This window comes from Lepidothrix coronata, unplaced genomic scaffold (genome assembly GCF_001604755.1).
Source record: "Lepidothrix coronata isolate B3197 unplaced genomic scaffold, Lepidothrix_coronata-1.0 Scaffold1, whole genome shotgun sequence".
Lineage (NCBI taxonomy): Eukaryota > Metazoa > Chordata > Aves > Passeriformes > Pipridae > Lepidothrix > Lepidothrix coronata.
This window is the reverse complement of record NW_016690181.1, coordinates 1,139,642-1,158,429: the sequence shown is the minus strand read 5'-3', so window position 1 is coordinate 1,158,429 and position 18,788 is coordinate 1,139,642. Positions and strand designations below refer to the sequence as shown.

Sequence of the window (18,788 nt, the reverse complement as noted above, 5' to 3'; positions counted from 1 at the left end):
TTACAGTTTCTGCTTTTGATTGTTAAATTATATATTGTGCACAAAAATACATACTTTTATAACTGAACGTGTTCTAAAATTATTTTCTCTTAAAAATGTCGTTGTTTAGTTTCCTGTCCTTGAAAAACTTGGCAGAAGTAGTTGCTACTGTGCAACTAGGAAGTTTCTCTTCTATTTTTATTTCACAGAATAATACTAACAAAGTATAAGGTGTGGTTGGGAAGAGAGGAATATTGTGAACTTTAACAGTCTACTTTGGATCCCTGTATAATCAACATCTCCAAGCTTCAAACTATGAAATGTGTCTATCTCTTTGAAAGACTGCAATTTGACATGGGTGTATACTTCAGGATGATAAAGAAACAAAAAATACCTTTAAAACTTTCCAGTCAAGTATCAGTAACAGATACCTAGAATATACATAGTCCAGTAGGTAAAATCTAGTGATTTAACCTCCTGCCAATGCAATTTCACTTGTGAGGCAATTTAGTTTGTATTTTCTCTAATATGTAGAGCTTCAGATTCCCAGAATGCTCTTAAAGGGGAGTAGGTGTGGGGGAAAATACAGACTTTTGACTAGCAACAGTTCTGAGCTGCAAGAGAGAGTAGCCTACCTGGGAAGGGCTTGGAAAAAATACTTTTAGTATAGTATATTACTAATATAGTAACTAGGAAAAAAAATATTAGGAACAGCCTGCTTTCATAACTATTCTGAGCAGGCAGCACATGTCCCAGGGGTACACTTAAATGGCAATAATTGGTAAATTCAAGCTAGTCTATGCCTTGACAAAAGACCAATCTTCTTAATACAGCAATAGCTACAGTATGAATTGCATCACGTGCTGCTTGTGCAGCTACCTGCGGAACTTACCTCTGTGAAGGCTGTATGGTGAAACAATTCACTGTTTACATGATACAGTGACTAAGTTGCTAATTCACCTTCACTGCACTTGAAGCAATGCTGTGTCTAAATGCTGTTTGAATAGATGGATGACGTGTATCTTACTGAAATGGAAAATTGGAGAGCAAAAGGTCTGAAATAAAATACATGAATGGTTTACTTTGTTAACTAGGGTAGCATCTTCTACTTCAGTAATTCCAAGGCTATGAAACTGCAAGTGTAATTGTGCATGGAAATAAAATGATTTTATAACTTCAGTTGTAGAGTAGGGGTGATGAGAAGGGAAAACAAACTCCCACTTATAAAACTACTGGTAGACGATACAGAGCACTGAAATGTATAGAACAGCATTCTACTATGTGACTTGGTCACAGTTATTCACTGCTGTGAGTTAAACATGTAAGGGTATCAGCCAGTTCTTTTTTCCTTGAAACAGTCGTCTTTGTTCTGGAACAAGTTTTGTTAATCCAGAACTAACTCTGCTCCAATCAGTATTTTCCATGGTGCTGTCTCCATTTTGCTGTACAAAAGCTCTGATAGTTGTCATAACTCCAAAGTAGCAAAGGAGCCTAACAATGAGTAACTGAAAGGTTTCTAAATGTATTAGTGATCACATAAAAGAAATGTTGACTTATTTTCTCAAATGCTTCCAAAAGCAGTAAGACTTTTTTATAGCATTGCTAACTCCATAATTTTCAACTGTTCTACCATCTCTTCTTACACCTCTTTGTTGAATAGAAAAAAAAGATAAATGTTAAATGAGAGAAGCAGCATCTCTGTGCACACATATTTCCTGGTAAAAAATAATAAAACCAAAATGCCACCACAGCAGAGTGGCACCACATTGCCAAGTGTATACATATTGATGATAGAACACTCTAGAGTTGTCAGAGCTGGTGAATGCAAAGGGAAGTTTGGTAACTGAAAGGCTTTGTTCTGTTCATATCTTGTGCACAGCAACTCTCTAGGAAAAAACTAGTACTTCAAATGGGATTTAGGTATCAAGTGGAAGGAGGTAAACTTTAGAACAAGCTCACAGGCTTTATTTGCTACTGGCTTTGCATGTCATAATCTGTGGAATCTATTATTATGAAGCTGAATAGATTTCTGACTCTATAGGGCCTTGCATTACGTGTTCTTAAAGCACTTCCCTAGTTATGTCTTGCAAAACAAAGTAGCCTCAGAAATGCTGTCTGCCATCAGCTACTTCTTATGAAAAGCTAGTAGGTTGTTTTTTTCATAAAGGGGTGGAATTGGATTCTTAAAGAAAACTGTGTGGTGGTTTGAGCCACCACAAAAATCCAAAATCCAATTTCCAGGCTTCCCCCACCCCTTCCCACAATTTTATCTCAACACCGAAGAGAAACTTTCAGGCAAGAGGCTTCTATAAGGGAAAAGGGGAAGTATATATACATTTATTTTACACAAATAAATATACTGTACAAGCTAAAAGCAACTATATATATAATATTACTTCTATCAGTCCCTTTAAGCTTCCCCCTTAATTCAGTCCAGGAAAAGCCCTTGAGGCTGATAGGTAACCAGTCTTTCTCTTGTGGGAGTGTTCAGGGAACCTGATTCATTCCCCCTACTAACCTGAAGCTGTTTGCTGAAGTCTTTTCTTCCTCACGAAGTCCAAGAACTTAGTCCAAGAAGACAGCTCTGAGTCCTTTCTCCTTGGTTCTGTGCCATCTCTGCTGTGTCATTCTCTCTCTCATACCTCAGTTCTGTGCTGCTGTAGTTCAGTTCAGCTTATCATAGTTCATTCCTGGAATGTTCATTCCTTCTCCAAGTTTTCAGCTGTCCTCCGTTTTAAATCACTGCAAGGACATCCTCCAGGCCTTTCTCTGGTCCATCTCCAATTTTGCCTGGGGTTATCTCCCTGACACCGGGCTGCATTCCACCCGTCCACTCTGGCTCTGCTCCAATGCTGAGCCTCCCTCTACTCTACAGTGAGAGGGAAAAGAAGAAGCCCCGTCCGCGGTCTAGCTGTAAAGGTGGGGGGAAGAGGGCTTGGCTCCTCTCTCCTGCTTACCTTTAGGTGCTGTGAGTCCCTTCCCTCATAACACACACTCACTCCAATGCTGCCTCCAATCCTGGCTTAGTCTAGAGTTGTGGGCCGCAGGGCCCCCCTTTCCCCCGGAGGGGAAAAAAGGGGGGCCTGCCACCCGTGGGCCTTTCTCACACCCACACACCCACACAGCAGCAGACAGACAGACTGATTGCCAACAACTCCCGCAGTTGTGTATATATGATTTTTCACAGGAGCGAACAAAACAAGCAGTGATTGGCCCTCCAGGGGAGACTGCCCTGGCACCCAATCACCTCTAGGCCCCCTGGCTCCCAGGGGGGCAATTTTCAAACCATGACAAACTGGTTGCCTGTTAAATGATGGATCACATCCATCCTTTGAATAGCTACAAATAGGGAACTAGATACCTCTCTTAGTATCTTATAAAAGAACCACTTACTGCTAATCTTAATTTTGGCTGTTATGTTGAAGTGTAGCTGTTACCAACAACTGACAGACCCAAGTACCTAAGTGAGGGCTTTCAGTGACAGCTTAATACTACTTATTAAAGTGAAAACAGCAAAAGTTACACCAAATGAACTGATTTTTTGAAAATAATTTACTAAAATATACAAGTACATTTTCCTTTTCAGTATAAGTTACATAATTGTACACATTTTTACCTCTTTCTAGGTGCTTTTGGTAGTAAGGCAGCAGCAGTGAGCTGATGACTAAAACCTTCAGCATTGCTCTGTACACGAGTCAGTGCAAGGATATTGTATTTTCTAGCAATATACATTTTTAGTAAATACATTGAAGATGAACCTAATTTTTATTCAATAAAGCTCAAGCAGAAGTGGGCTGTAGTGCAATTCTTGCTTATGGGAAAAGAAAGCCTATACAATAAAATATGAATGAAGGATGCTCAAACCACAATTTGTTTACTGGAAGCTGTTAATAAAACATTTAACCACAACTACTTGTGCTTCATAAAAAAAACTCATACAGGTTATAAATTAGAACCTTGCCTATAGAAGTTCTTCTCTGTAGAATAGTGCTTACTGCAAGACATACAATGCTTTGGTGGTAGAACTTCCATGTGCTATCATGGAAAAATGTTTCCAGAAGAAATAATCCTCTTACAAATCAACAGCCAGCTTCATGACAAAAGGGAACTGGCAACTTTGAAATGCTCATTCCCTTTCTCTGTGAAAGAACAAGCCGTGACAAAGGAGAACACGTACTGTGTTAAAAGCTATTGTGGCACAAAAATCAAAACTGGCCCCTGGGCAGGTTCATCAGTTCAATACCTATGTTCTCTAGTTCAAGTTTATTCAATGCAGCCTTAACAGGCTCTATTAGACTACTAGAGGAGGAGTACTCTGATCATTTCCTTCATCAGTCTTGGTTTAAGTCAGTGAAGCAGGTACTTCTAGTCTCTCTTCTTATTAGTAACATACCGGGTCAGAATAATGATCATGCAAACTTCTTCTTTGTAGCTGTAAATCGTTCCATGTACTACAAAGAAAACAAAAACCATCTAAGATTCAGAAATTAATAGAGGATTCGTTACTGCTAAAAGCAGCTAAGCTTCTGCACTCAGACTCAAAAACATTCTGCATCTAAAGCATATTTTTATATCCCAGATGTAACCATCAGAGCTTTAATTTCAAATGAACAAAAAACTCCCCAAAAATTTATGCCATTTGCTGCAATTCAGACTAATGGTCAAGTCTCAAGTGTTAAAGATGAAATAATGTTAAATATGAAGCATCCATTATTTTTTGTCCCATCAAAGTGAAGACACACACCTGTCATCATTAGCTGCCTTTTAAGAGATGCTGATGAAAATCATTAATCCTGAATCCTATGAGAAAGTTAATATTTGAAGAACTCTTGATATTCTTTTTAGAGATAAGCTGTGAATCCAATACCAGTGACAATACCAATATACTATTTTGTGCTTTTATTCACCAGCATAAATGCTTAGTATTCTGAGGAGGTACCGGGTAAGGACTTCACTTGTTAAAAAAACACAAAACAAAAAAACCCCAACTAAAAAAAACAAATAAACAAACAAACAAACAAACAAACAAAAAACAACCAAAAAAAACCCCCCACAACCCACAAACCTTGTCATAACCTTCCAGTTCTCTGAGTTTCTTGATTTCAAAGAGGTTGCCTTCTACTGCAAGCAGTGAGATCTGGGAATCACTAAGGATACTTTGAGGAAGCATGCTGAGTTCTAGACAGTTTTCTTCTAAACGCAAGACTTTGAGGCGTGGACAGTGGGATATCTGCACTGAGATCTGGGAAATCTTGTAGAAATAAACAGAAAAGAGAAATCAGATTAAAATGGTAGTGATCCATGATCATTAAAGTGACTTGTTTCAGACTTATACAGAACAATTACCATGTTGTAAATATAAACTACATTAACTAGTTAGAATGCATAAGCAACAAATTATCAAAAATCCAAGTAATTTTTTTTTCTTCCATGATGACAGGCAACCTACACATATGTTTACCACATTCCTACTCAAGAACTGTTCAAATAATTTTCTGCCTGACTAAATTCCGGATTTGTTAATCAAATCAGGCACTTGGATGTACTGGTACGTAAATTCTAGTTTTGATACTCTCATCTTATGTTCCGTGGATGTACTAAGTCCAAGATAAACCATGTTCTAAATCTAGGTAATATCTCAATTACCAGACCTGATTCTGATTCAAATTGAGTTCGATAGCCTGCAATTCTCCCACGCTGTCGGGCACATTTTGGATCTGGTTTTTCGAAAGATCTACCACATCTAAGTGGCGAAGACCACAGAGTTGTGTAGGCACAGTCCGAAGCTGGTTTCCAGAAAGGCTCAGGGTTTTGAGAGCTGAAAGTTGTCCAAATGCAGCCGGTAACTGCCTCAAGTGATTGCCATTCAAGTGCAGTGTTTCCAGTTTTTTCAGTTTACACAGCTCCTCAGGTAAAGCATCTACAAATAAATGACAGAACATATGACCTGAACTAAGAGCAGTAAACATTAATACCTCTTTAATTCAAGTAAGCTTCTGCATGGAGAGCAGTACTATATTAAGTAATTTCTCACAGACTTCCTCCCCATTTTCCATTCAACCCTCATTCTGCCTACACAGGTGTATAACCTTTAGCACTCCTGAGTTGCACTATGGAGTCAAAGGTTTGTAAATTATGTTTGTTTCAAAAAGGCAGATAATACCTAATTAATGCATTAAAACCTAGTTTCTTTACCTCATTCTAATTTTTCCATAAAGTTGGATGTTTGTCGAACAGAAGCAGTAACAACCTCTGAATGGCCAGCAACATTGTCTACATCATCATCATCTTCATTACCTGTTCTCTATGCAAGTACTAAACCATATGACACTGTTAAACCCTCAGATCAGACAAGTCACAGAACAAAAACCTTATGATTTTAAGTGCTCATGTGTCATTGTAAAACATAAGACAACTAAGCTGGCAACTAATTTTGTAGAGTTTCTGTTTTTGGGATTTTTATGCTGTACATGAATTCCAAAAATTTCAGTTTAAGTGACTAACCTCCCCGTTTACATCCTGTGAGAGTTAAATTTAATAAATTTAGTTTCTGATCAAAGCACACAGGTTATTATTTTAAAAATCTGTGGAGATATTAATTAGCAGGCATACTCAGTTTGTTGTTGTTTAGAGCAAGGCTCTTCAAAAAGGAAAATTTTCCAATGAGAGGTGGCAAGAGTTCTATTTTGTTGTTCGACAAATCTATTGTCCTTAAGTTGCTTGTTAGCTTCTGCAGATCTTCAGGAAACTATGGGGGAGAAAAAAGATACAGCATTTAAACAGTTGATACAATTTTGAATGTTCAAGTTATACAGCTTAAAATTTTAACTGGAATTTGGATCACTATTACATACTGTCATATGCATTGCGATGTCCAATCACCATGGTGTAATTGGCAAATTTGCTTAATGCATATTTTTAAAAATATTTTTTCATCTGGGGAAGTAAAAAAGCATATAAAGAAAACACTAATATCTACGAGGAGTAGTTTTTCATCCAAAGTATTAAAATTAAAAAGGGAGAAGGAAACTTGTTTACATTTGAGTCCTCTTGTGTGCTTCTCTTAAACATGCCTGTCATTTAAAATATCCTACAGCCAGATAACAATGACATATTTTAGCAGAGTAAGATTGGGAAATCTTTCACTTGCTTTCCTTTTTCAATAATTAGGTATAGCATTTTCCTTACTCTTATTTACACCCTGTATCACTTTGGTACTGAGCCTTGAAACTGAGCAAGTGGGTTTGATTCTCCTTTGGTTTGACAGAGAAAAAGAGAGAAGGCAGCACAGTGGAAGAAGACACTTTGGAGAAGTCTTGGAAAATTACGGCAATATAGTTATTTTGGCTATCCTGTGACCTGCTGCTTGACTAATGGTTCCAGAACATGGTGTGTTTTTCTGTAGTTGAGTCTAAGTCAAGACAATTTCCAATATAATAAACTCTCAGGATGCTTACAGCCCAATGAACAGACTATTGGTATGACTACAATTAAATACAGTTTAAGTATCTAAATGTAACAAATTGTGGAGTATCTTTCTAAGTAACAATATGCTTACAAAATGTATATTTTCCCCTTCAAGCTTATAGCCGTTTTTTTAAAAAAGTACATCATAACTAATAGTTCTTGAACATATACGCACTCTAGAACACAAGGTCATACAAGTGCCCTGACAGACAAATCCTCAGTCAGAAGACAATGCAGGCAAAAAGGAAAAAAGAAAATAAATCTTGAAATATTTTCCATCACCGTTTGCGAGAAATACATGCGTTATGACAATGAGGTGGGAATTTCTCTCCGAAAGTGTCGGTCATGCACACAAACAGCCATGTTTCCCCTACTGTTACATTACCTCAGTAAGTCCCTTTCCAGTCAGCTGAAACACACCAGTTTTCTGTGCTGTCTCCAGGTGGGCTTTTAATGCACTGTTGCCCATCCTAGCAATTCTCTGTCAAGCACAGGGCATTCGAGTGACAGTCTCAGCCAGTTTCTCTGTTACTCTGTGCTACAGAACTGCAATCCAAAGTCTCTGTGATAAAGCAAATGTAAGAAGTCATTTTATGTGCACTCTCTCCAACACTACAGGCATTTCAACACACTGAAACATTTCACTGCTGCGTTTTCATCTCCCTCATAACTAAAACCTACAACTCAAAAGATGTGCCTAGCTTAAGGTGCCTTCATTATAGCAGTTTTATTATGGAAACGATGTAACAAGCACAGTTAAAACTAAGTGGAAAAGCTGCACATTTCGCCTTTCAGCGTCCTGTAGCGTAAGGAGATTCTCCACGAAAACTGGCCGTGATTCCTGCGGCACCTAACAGCCCTGGCCTGCCGACAATACTACGGTTTTATTTGCGTTTTTGGAAACATTTATTCTATTTAACAGAGAACTGACTCCTCTGCCGTGGCCCTGTTTGCAGACACACGACATCCATCTTCGTTATCCCAGCAGCGTTTAATCCCAGGACGCACGAGTCACGGGCCGGAGGATTAGTGCCGGGTTCGCAATGGCAAATAAAGCCTGGGACACCTCTTAAGCAGCCGGCACGGAGAGCACGACAGGAGAGAAGCGCTTCCGGCGCCACGGCAGCAGCTCCCGCCCCAACCCCTTCGCGGCTGCTCGGGCCCCGACCCCAGCCCCGTCGAGGGCAGCCGGGGTCAGCCGGCGGCAGCCGAGTCAGGCCAGGCCCGGTTTGGCCCGGCCCGGTCCGGCCCGGCCCAACCCACCTGTCCGGGCTCCGCACGCAGAAGTTCCGCAGCGGCGGAGCCCTCGCACGGCCCCCTCGCTCCGTCCTTCCAGAACCTCCGCTTCAGCGGCGCCCACCGGCTGCCCGGAACCGGACGCGCGTCCCATTTCCTGCCACGCCCAGCATGGCGGCCGGCGGGCTCTCCGTGTCGGAGGCGTCCCACCGGGAGACTGGAAAGCCCGGCGGGCTAGAGAGGCCCTGCCGCGCACTCGCAGCCGTGGAGTCCGCCAGGCCCTGCCCCCGCAGGGTGGACGAGCCCAAGCTGGAGCTGAGCTCGGGGCTGGACGTGAGCAGCCATGAGGAGCGGAGCGGCTCCCGCCCGCTCTGGAAGCCCGGGCAGCCCTCGGCGGCGGCCGCGCTGCTGGAGCGGTGCCTGGCGGCGAAGGCCGTGACTCAGGTACCACCCGGGGCCGGGGGGCTGCGCGAGCTGTCGGCAGTGGGGAAAAGCGCCGCGAAATAATGCTTGTGTCCTATGGGTTGTTCGGGCGAAACGTACTGTATCGCATAGCGCAGGAGAGCATCAATAACTCTAAACCATTAAAAGCCATTATTGAGAATGTGCCTGATACGTTCTTGCTGCCGACTGTGTGTTTTCTCACTGTTTTCTTTTTACAGGAGACATTGGATTTAACTCGCAGAGAAACGCCATGCTTTGTGAAATTCTCAGAGATGGAAAGAATGGCAAACATGCAAGCTGAAATCAATGAGGTACAGCCTTTACTGTTGTCAGTGTACACTCAACACTTCAGTACTTGGAGGTAGTACAGAGCTCCCAATGAAGTGTCAGGCTGCCATGTGCCATGTTTCATGTTTTGAGGTTTTTTAACAGTTCAGCTCTTTAACAGTTGGCGCTTTTTTCCTCAGTGGACTGAGTTGTCATAGTGGTAAGAACAAAACTATGAAACGAAAGTTTTTACTGTAAGTAGAAAGACTCAGAAAGCTGCACCTTTAACTGAAGTGTTACCTGAAGTGTTCTGAAGAAACTGAAAAGTAAATAAAAATTTGTAGCTGACTTCAGTTCACAGAAATGTATTTCTTTATAGGCAACTAGACCATTTTGTTGGTTACCAAGAGGTAACCTCAGTCATTTCCTACTGCCTGAATTGGCTGTTGGCTTGTATTTTATAATGTTGTTTTAGACACTATATAGATTATGAAACTTACTTTGTAGGAGAGACATGGATTTGAAGAGTGATTAAGGAATTGGCTGGATGAAAACAGCCAGCAAGTTGTGGTCAATGGCTCTATGTGCAGGTGAAGACTAGTGACAAGTAGTGTCCGTCAAGGCTCTGTCTTGGGACTGGTACTTTTTAATATCTTTATCAATGGCATAGACAGCGAGATCAAGTGCACCTTCAGCAAGTTTGCAGATGACACAAAGCTGAGCAGTGCAGTTGACACAACAGAAGGACAGGATATTATCCAGAGGGGCCTGGACAGGCTTGAGAAGTGGGCCCATGGGAAGTTATCAAATTCACCAGGTCCAAGTGTAAGCTTCTGCACCTGGGTTGGGGCAGTCTCAGACCTGAGTACAGACTGGGAGATGAGCTTATCACGAGCAGCCCTGCGGTGAAGGACTTAGGGGTTCTCGTGGATGAAGAGCTGGACGTGAGCCAACAGTGTGGGCTCACAGCCCAGAAAGGCAACCTCATCCTGGGCTGCATCAAAAGCATCCAGGAGATTGAGGGAGATGATTCTCCTTTTCTACTCTGTCCTTGTGTCCTTGTTTCCTTTTCTACTATGTCTCTGCATATAGGTCTGGGGTTATCAGCGTAAGAAAGACAGTCCAGGAAAGGGCCATGAAGATGATCAGAGGGCTGGAGCACCTCTCCTGTGAAGACAGGCTGAGAGAGCTGGAGTTGTTTGGCAGCCTTCCAGTACTTAAAGGGGGCTTAAAAAAGAGGGAGAATGATTTTTTTTTTTTTTTTACATGAGTAGATAGTGCTAGGACAAGGCAGAATGGCTTTAAACTAAGAGGAGAGATTTAGATTTAAATATTAGGAAGAAATTCTTTACTGTGAGGATAGTGAGGCATTGGAACAGGTTGCCAAGAGAAGTTGTGAATGCCCCATCCCTGGAAGTGTTTAAGGCCAGGTTGGATGGGGCTCTGAACAACTTGGTCTAGTGGGTGATATCCTTGCCCTTGGCAGGCATTTGGAACTAGATGATCTTCAAGGTGCCTTCCAACCCAAACTATTCTATGAGTCTATCATAAGTTTCTGTGTTTTAGGAATGAATTACAGGATCTGTCTTTTCCAGCACAAATTATCAATAAGTTGCAAAATTATTTAATTGTTTTTTTTAAACAGTTGTTTCCTATTGACCAACTACTACCACCCAGTAGTAGAAACACTTCAGGGGGCATGGTAACATGCTCTCACACAAATGCTCACTCTCTTTCACATGTATGCTCTCATTTTTTCTCTTTCTACTTCCTCCTCCACCCCAAGAGAGTCAACAATATCTGGATAAGTATGTTTAAGATGAATTTTCATTTGATGTTATTATTGTTGTAGATAAAACTGAAAACTGAAATGATGCAGTTGGAGAATGAGACAGCAGACATTACTCACCTTTTTTACTTAGGTAAGTGCAGTTATACCAGACAAAAACTAAGAGTCTTAAATTACTTAATCAGCAGATTAATATTTCATCTGAGTATATCACATTTCTGTCATCTCTAGATAGCTTGTTAGAGGTGGTACAGGTTTTATTAGCACCTAAAGAATGTTTCCATACTATTTGAACTTGCACTTTCTGCTGTCTCAGTAGAAGCTCTGTGTGCAACTCATTCTCCAAAAAAGTGTGAGGGGGTGCTCAGCTTCCCAGTATCAGTGGAGCGTGAGTTCTGAGATCATCAGTAACGCTTGGCCTGCATGTGCTGCTGTACTTCTTTTCCAGAAACTCAGTGTATTTCTGTTGCATCTCTATGCCCCTAAAATTACTTGCATTTTTAATTTAGCACTTCGGGAGCATTTGTATTCATTTCTTTATTATTTCACACTTTTCACACTATGATTTTATGGATGCTTAAAAACATTCTAGCTTGCTACTATTGTGCTAGGCTAATGAAATCTATTGTATTACTTCAGTGCTATGGTATAGTTCAAGAAATTGACTTCATCTCAAATAGAATTTATTTAAAACTATAGATAATGTAAAACCATTAACATATCTGTATCTCTTTAAAGGAGGTATTGTGACTTTGAGGTGCATGCTGATACTAAATCACACACACTCCAACAAACACCATTCTGACTAATGTCTCTCTTGCGTGTAAATTGTCCAGTGCAATAGATCAGTGTTTTTTCTCTCTCTGTCTTTCTCCAGAAGAAATGTTGCTCTTGTTTTAGCAGGACAGTAGGTTCAACTTTGCAATTTTATTTTATAGGGAAAAAGTATGAGATTTTGCAAGATATGAACAGTCACTTGGAAGCTGTACTGAAAGAGAAGAGAGCTCTCAGAAAGAGGTTGATAAAACCCAGATATCAAGAGAGCCTGCCTATTGAAGCTACTTTCCACAAGTAGGCACACAGAAAATAATTGTTCTTTGTTTGCATGAGTCCAAATTAATTTGAACTAGTAGGCAGCAAAAATCACATGCTTTCATTCATCTTTCCATTGCTAAGTATAGAAGTAAAAAATGGTAGCAGAACCTCAGCTAAAAGCTAGTAGTTTAGTTTTTGATAAATTCACAGGAAGGTAGTGATACATATTTTTCTGAATATTTACTTAGGTTATTGGTGTTGTCTTCAGAAGACTACAGAACAACTTGCAATGTATTGTTTTAAACAAATGTGCTAAATGCTTGATTCATTAAGCTTCTCTAGAGCAGGAATTGTTACTTAAGTGTTGAGTATCTTCCTTCCCCTGTCACTTGCTCAGAATAAGTGTGAATGATTGCCAGACATGCATAGTGCATGTTTTAAAAATATAGTCCTTCTTCTTACGGTCTAAAAATCTAACCAGTTACTGAAGAAGTGGATATTACTTCTGTAATTCCTGCCCTACTTGTTGCTGAGAGTCATAAAATAAGTGTAATTGCAGAAAAATTAATTAGGTGTTGGGAACATGCATAAAACTGGAGAAGAGGACTAAGAAAATCGGGGCAAAGAAATAAGAACTTGTAAGTATTAAATTCTCATTGTTTAGCACAGCTTTTGAGTAGAGGGCTCATTCTTGGTTACAGGTGTATAGTAGAGTTGTTGACTGATGCTGTGACTTTTACTGAGAAGCTTGAAAGCCATTTGCAGTCTGTAAGAAGCATCCCTCAGGTGCCAAATATAATAAAGAATATGGTGAGTAGAACTGAGCCTGCTGTCTTGTCCAGCATTAAGAATGGAATGCTGTTTAATTGTTTAGGTTATTTTTATGTCCTGCTAGATTGACGGAATATACAGAGATTAAATCCAACCCTTTTCTGCTTTAGGACACCGCTTTGACAAAAACGGAGGTGTTCGTGATGGAATTGGAGGAGCTGACAGAGCAAATACTGAAATGGAGAGAACTGCAAAAAGAAGTGTATTCTGACAGCATACGCCATCGTGCTGAATTGGACTTTGGCTTATATTTAACCTAACAAATCATTTTCCTCAAATAGGATTTCCTCCTTCAAAAAACTACTTTCTTATGGTCTTCTGTGAAAACTGCAACACAGTTGTGTTGTAATCCAGTAGAGACTGTGCAGGTAGTTGTATTTCTGTTATTAAGTAACAGTTCTCCAACTATTTACTGGAAAAAAAGGATAGTGAGCAGTAGCTCACAGGAAGACAGGCTATTGAGAAGCCTGTTAAGGAATTACTTTTTGGAGTAGCTGGATAGGATTCCCTTGGAGGCTGTATCTTCAATGGAAATTTGTTTTGATAATTTCTTATGTATTTGCTCTAGTGTCTTTATTAATTTTTTTTAAGAATCTTGATAAAACATTGTATTTTTTATGCCACTTTAAACTTTAATAAAAGCACTAGATTTCAAGAACTCAGTTTCTTGCTTTTTATTTTGTTGCAAAATCCCATAAATTAAAATTACAGACGAAAGCTTATGCTTCCACAGGAGTTCCAACCATGAAATTAAATTAGTTTCAAGTTACAGTTTATTTTTACTATTATGTGCTTTTGTGGGAAAGCGGGGAATGGACTTGATGATATAAGACAGATCGACCAATTTGCAAACCATACTTCAGTGGTAGTGATAAATATATTCTTCAGATCCTCTTCTTCCATTGCCTGTTCTACTGTCAGTGTCCCCCTTAGAATAAAACTTTTATTCCATGGCTAAGACCAACAGTTTATCAAAAGCATTGATTGTTCCAGTTTGTAACCTGACTTCTAGATCAGGAAAAGACTGGTTGGTAAAATGTTACTGGCAGGACATATATATATATATACATACATATCTATAAAGCAGGATAGTTGGTTGTCTGTGGAGGATGTCCAGTTTTGTATTCGGGATACAGAGCAGACTGGAAGTGGTGCGGATGTATTCCATTGTACTGTCGTGTCATTTATCTGAATTCTTCATACATCCAGTCTGTTGATCTCTGTTGCTGAAATAGAAGCCCTTTGCTTTTTGAAAGTAACCACTAGGTGGCTCAGTACCACAAATTTCACAAGTTCATCTGATTATTGCGTTTAAAAGTAGAATTAGGAAAGAAATCTTTGGCTCTTTGTTGAACACACTCTATTATGACTTACTTGCAACTGGTCTATTTAATATTTGAAATTTTCTGAGAATCCCGTTCTGATCTTTTGGACTACATCATTCTGCTGGGTGTGATGACAAGGCATCCAACTTAACAATTCTCTAGCATACTATGTAAGTATAACTGACATTCCTTTCTGCTGCTGTTGAGAAAAGTTAAGAGGATAGAAACAATTTTGATTAGGTCAAGCAGAATGTCACTAGATAGAATCTGAGAATATAAACTGGTGTTTGATTCTCCACAGACTTTAGTGGGGTCTTTGTGTGAACACTTGCTATACATCGTTGCAGAATTTGAGTACAAAGTCCCATGTCAATGTTGTTTCAGATGTGGAAACAAAAGTCTTCCACACAACTGCAGAGGAGCTGACATTTTTACTGAAAATGCTTTGCATATTCTGTGAAGTGGGAAGAAACAGAATCCAGATTTGTGGACTTCTTCAGGATGGGAGGTGGTCATAGGTTGGACTCGATGATCTCAGAGGTCTTTTCTGTGTTTGTGTAAATCAGTGTCCTGTACCTCTATCACAGGCTTAGCCTCTCTCATTGTCTTACGGTGATGATTTGGGTCAGGCAAATTAAAGCTGTTGTAATTTAATAATTTTAGAGTACAGTGAAAACATTTTTAGTTAGTTTGTTCATTATAATTCCTTGAAATACACGTTTTTGCCATATCCCAAAGAGTTAAGCGTGTTTTCTTTTTTACTGTGTCTGTTACTGAAGAGTTGATTGTGGAGTTGGTAGAGTTTAGCTAATTGCCATTTGCCATTGATGTACCAATTAATTCTTCAGTATGATGTAAAGGGATAAATCTATTGAAGTATACAGTGATTCACAGCTTGTAGATATTCATTTTAGCATCTCTGGGGTGAGTCATGAATGAAGTGTCAGGTCCAAAGGATCTATCCCATACTGACTCTGGAAGGTTTCTGAGTTGTGGTACCTTTTTCATTTAGATGAAACATTTCTGGAGCTTAAGGCAAATTGTATCATGAAAAGAACTATACTTAAAGTCCAAAAAAAATAGTTCAGTTGAAAGGCAATTCAAACAGAAGTTGTTTAAATGTAAAAACAGTAGAGGACTGTAAAACACTCCTATATGATATTCAGATACAGCTCAGTTTATCATAATTTGAAATGCAAAACCAGAAAAAATGCATTTAAAACTGAGTAACAGAACTGGCAAATGGAATTGTCAAAACTAAACAGGAATTGTCTATCAAGCCTGGCATCTTCTTTATGCCAACACTACTTGCTCTTGCATCTTCACGATAACATCAGTAGCTGATAGGGACAATATTCTAACAAGAATGTTTTAAAAGTCTTTCCGTGGTTCTTATATTAGTCTAAACACAAACCTTTATCAATGCAACAGTTTGACATTGATTTCAATTATAGTTCTTTGGAAGTTTGAAAATTTTCTTTTAGACCATAAGTACGACCCACACGAATACTGGAGGTTCTCAAAGGAGAAGCAAAAGAAATCTAAAGCACTTGAGACCTTTCCTTTAGCGCTTATATGGAAGGGATAGTCGTCTTGCCTAAATTCCTGTCGAATTAATGTGGAGTGCTTACAGTGCTGGTCCCTAGTGAGCGCCTTCACGGCGGTACCCGTCTAATCGGACTGTCGGTATTGAACTCTGAGGTAAAGGCCGCGTTGTTTTGCTGCAAATGAGAATTTGGGGGGGAGCGCAGTGGTATCCCCGGGGATATAAAGTGTGAAATCAACGTGTCTTACTCTGGGGGTCCCGCTCTCCCGGGCAGACCTGTTTCAGGCAAAAAACGGGGTTCGGGTGCTGGAGAGGCTGCCGTGCGGGTGCTCCGGGCAAACTTTTCCCGAAACGCCCCCTCTCCACTCGCGGAAGTTTCCCTTCCACCCGCTCCGCGGGGGCTGCCTGGGCCGGGCTCTCCCCTCCGGGGCGGGACGGGCGGCTCCACTCCTCCCCGCTCCTCCCCATCCCGGGCGGAGGGCGGGATGAGGGGCCAGGGCGCGGGTGGCCGGGACTGCGGGGCGTGAGCGGAGCCATGGCCAACGTCAAGGTGGCCGTGCGGGTCCGGCCTCTGAGCAAAAGGTGCGGCGGGGCGCAGCCGGGGGCGCGGGGAGGTCGCGGCCGCCGCGGCGGAGGGGAAGTACCGGGGCGGCTGCGAGGGGCGGCCGCTGCTGCCGGTCCCGTCAGCCGGGACGGGATCGCCGCCGTGAGGCGGCTTAGCTGGGGCTGAGGGAGGGACCGCAGGCGCTGGGGAGCTTGGCGGTACGGCAGGAGGACTGGCAGGACGTCTCTCGCCGGCTCGCTAAATAGCTTGGGAAGTTTTCTTGGAAAAGTCACCCAGTGGAGCTGTTAGGGTGACTTCCCACTTCCTGAGCTCCCCAAAATAGGACAATTGTCATCCAGTGTCGGGGAATCTTCCCTTCCCCTCCTGTTGTTGCTGTTTTTTCCAGCGGGAGGCAGAGCCGGATATTCCCATTGTCGCTCAGCTCCGCTCCCTCCCCGGCTTGCTTGGCTCCAACAGAAATCCCAAAAGCTGCATGATACGGCTTGAAGGCAACTCCCACAAACAACAAGATGCCGTAGCATCTGTTGTTTGTATATAACACATACTTAAAACTGTGCAGACTTTGAAAATTTGGGGAGGAAAAGAAAGAGAAAAAGCAAGCAACCCAAATTTCAGCGGCTGGTAATTTACTCCTGTTAGAGAAATGCTATAGCACTCCAGATAGGAATGGTCTGAGAGTGGTACAAGCTCAGTAGTTTAGAGAGGAGGGTAGGATCAGAAAGGTGGGCAGCCTCCTGCACATGGCAGAAACTAATCTAACGCTGAAACAGAAATGCTTGTATGAAGATGAGAGAGGAAACTCAGGGAGTAGTACAGGGAGAGACTGTTAAGTAATTCCATTCACTCAACTTGTGATGGTGTGACAAATGGGATATGGAGGGAGGCAGAGATGAGTCTTGTGGTATTTGACCCCAAAGGCAATAGGCCATTTGTTCCTTCTACTGTGCTTCCACAATTGAGATCAGCAAAAGCATTTCAAGATGGATTTTAATATTTTATAAATGGAAAGGGCAAGTGGCTGGATATTGTCTGTGAAAGGTCTGACATGACAACTTGCTTTTTAGCCTTGAACAAAATTTTCCAAATGTAATGACTTTGAGGCAAATACCAAATATGTGAAGGCTTAAAGTAACCTTGATAGACATGGAAAGGACTAAAGTTCTCAGTGGGGTTAAAGGCCTGCTCTTTTCCAGCTTCTTATACTGCTTCCATACTGTCATCACACAAACCTCTCACCATCACTGTACACACACTCTGCGATTGACTCTGACAGGTACCCATGTTGCCACAGCTCCTAGGATCTCTTAGAGGTTTTAAGAAGGAAGCCTTCCTGCAGAAAAGAATTCAGTTCAACTAGATTGAAGTACTGTAATATGTACAATCTCAATTCTAGCCAAAAATATTAAATTTGGCTTTTTAAGAGTGCCAAAAATTAAAATGCTGCAGGCAAAGGCTAGAACTCAAGGTTGGTTGTTTCTAGACTATCATGCAAATTTCCTCATTGCTTCTTTTCATTTAAATTACAACGGCACATGAACGTTCATTTTGCATCTTAAAATGTACTGAATATTCAGATATTAAAAGATGTTAATGCAGGACTTCTCAAAATCCTACTTTCTGTTTAAAGTTTCTATCTTTTATAAACTATGTTAATTACATCTGCAACTTGTTATTTAGCATAAGGCAAAGACTGGTCGTTTTGTTCTGTGTCTATATGACACCCATCACAATGCGTTCTTTGACAGAGGAGTCCTATGCACAAATAATCCCTAATAGTTATAAAGCCAGTACAGTGACAGAAAATGAAGGTTTTCCTTTGCCTAAACTTTAAATAGCTTTGCAGCCACTGTTCTTCATAATGCTATCAGTCATTCTGTAACAGACTAAATGATTTTTTTATCAAAATGTAGTTCTTGGGAGTACATTCACTCAAATATGTTCACTGGAGTAACATTGCTTTAAAAGTCTTTATTACATATTTACTATTCTACATACTAAAAAAGATTTGTTACTTTGTGGTTACATGGATACTTGTTCTGTTTAAATACATTTCCCCCTCAGAATGAAATATGGAAGCCTGAATGGGTGCTATAAATTGACTATAGCGATACATAATAATCAGGTATTAAATAGGATCTGGAAACTGATGAATCCATTAATGGTTTATTTCCAGACATCTTAATGTTTGGTCTATTGGATGCGAGACTTTTGTAAGGAAAGTGTAATGTTATTTTTGGCTGTCAGTTAGAAGCTGTTGATGGAAACACTTTCAATGCTAGCATGTAACTATGTGAACTAGGAATG

At 40.7% G+C, this 18,788-nt stretch overlaps 3 protein-coding genes across 3 annotated transcripts in view; 2 read left to right on the top strand and 1 right to left on the bottom strand.

The window, feature by feature from the left end:
* Positions 1–3,513: 3,513 nt before the first annotated feature.
* Positions 3,514–8,831, bottom strand: LRRC57 (leucine rich repeat containing 57). The gene is made up of 6 exons (XM_017808659.1): positions 8,710–8,831; positions 7,832–8,008; positions 6,592–6,727; positions 5,631–5,899; positions 5,045–5,230; positions 3,514–4,430 (listed from the first exon to the last, which is right to left on the bottom strand). The coding sequence occupies exons 2-6, from the start codon at positions 7,913–7,915 to the stop codon at positions 4,389–4,391; spliced, it is 717 nt and encodes a 238-aa protein (XP_017664148.1). The 5' UTR covers positions 7,916–8,008; positions 8,710–8,831; the 3' UTR covers positions 3,514–4,388.
* On the top strand, positions 8,716–13,697 carry HAUS2 (HAUS augmin like complex subunit 2). Its single transcript, XM_017808646.1, has 6 exons — positions 8,716–9,126; positions 9,345–9,437; positions 11,246–11,315; positions 12,121–12,253; positions 12,919–13,027; positions 13,159–13,697. The coding sequence occupies exons 1-6, from the start codon at positions 8,854–8,856 to the stop codon at positions 13,306–13,308; spliced, it is 828 nt and encodes a 275-aa protein (XP_017664135.1). The 5' UTR covers positions 8,716–8,853; the 3' UTR covers positions 13,309–13,697.
* A 2,721-nt stretch (positions 13,698–16,418) lies between these two features.
* Positions 16,419–18,788, top strand: part of STARD9 (StAR related lipid transfer domain containing 9) — a 101,679-nt gene continuing 99,309 nt past the window's right edge. Inside the window, exon 1 of the mRNA XM_017808635.1 lies at positions 16,419–16,501. Coding sequence (XP_017664124.1) covers positions 16,455–16,501 — 47 coding nt within the window. The 5' untranslated portion in view covers positions 16,419–16,454. The remainder of the gene's footprint in view (positions 16,502–18,788) is intronic.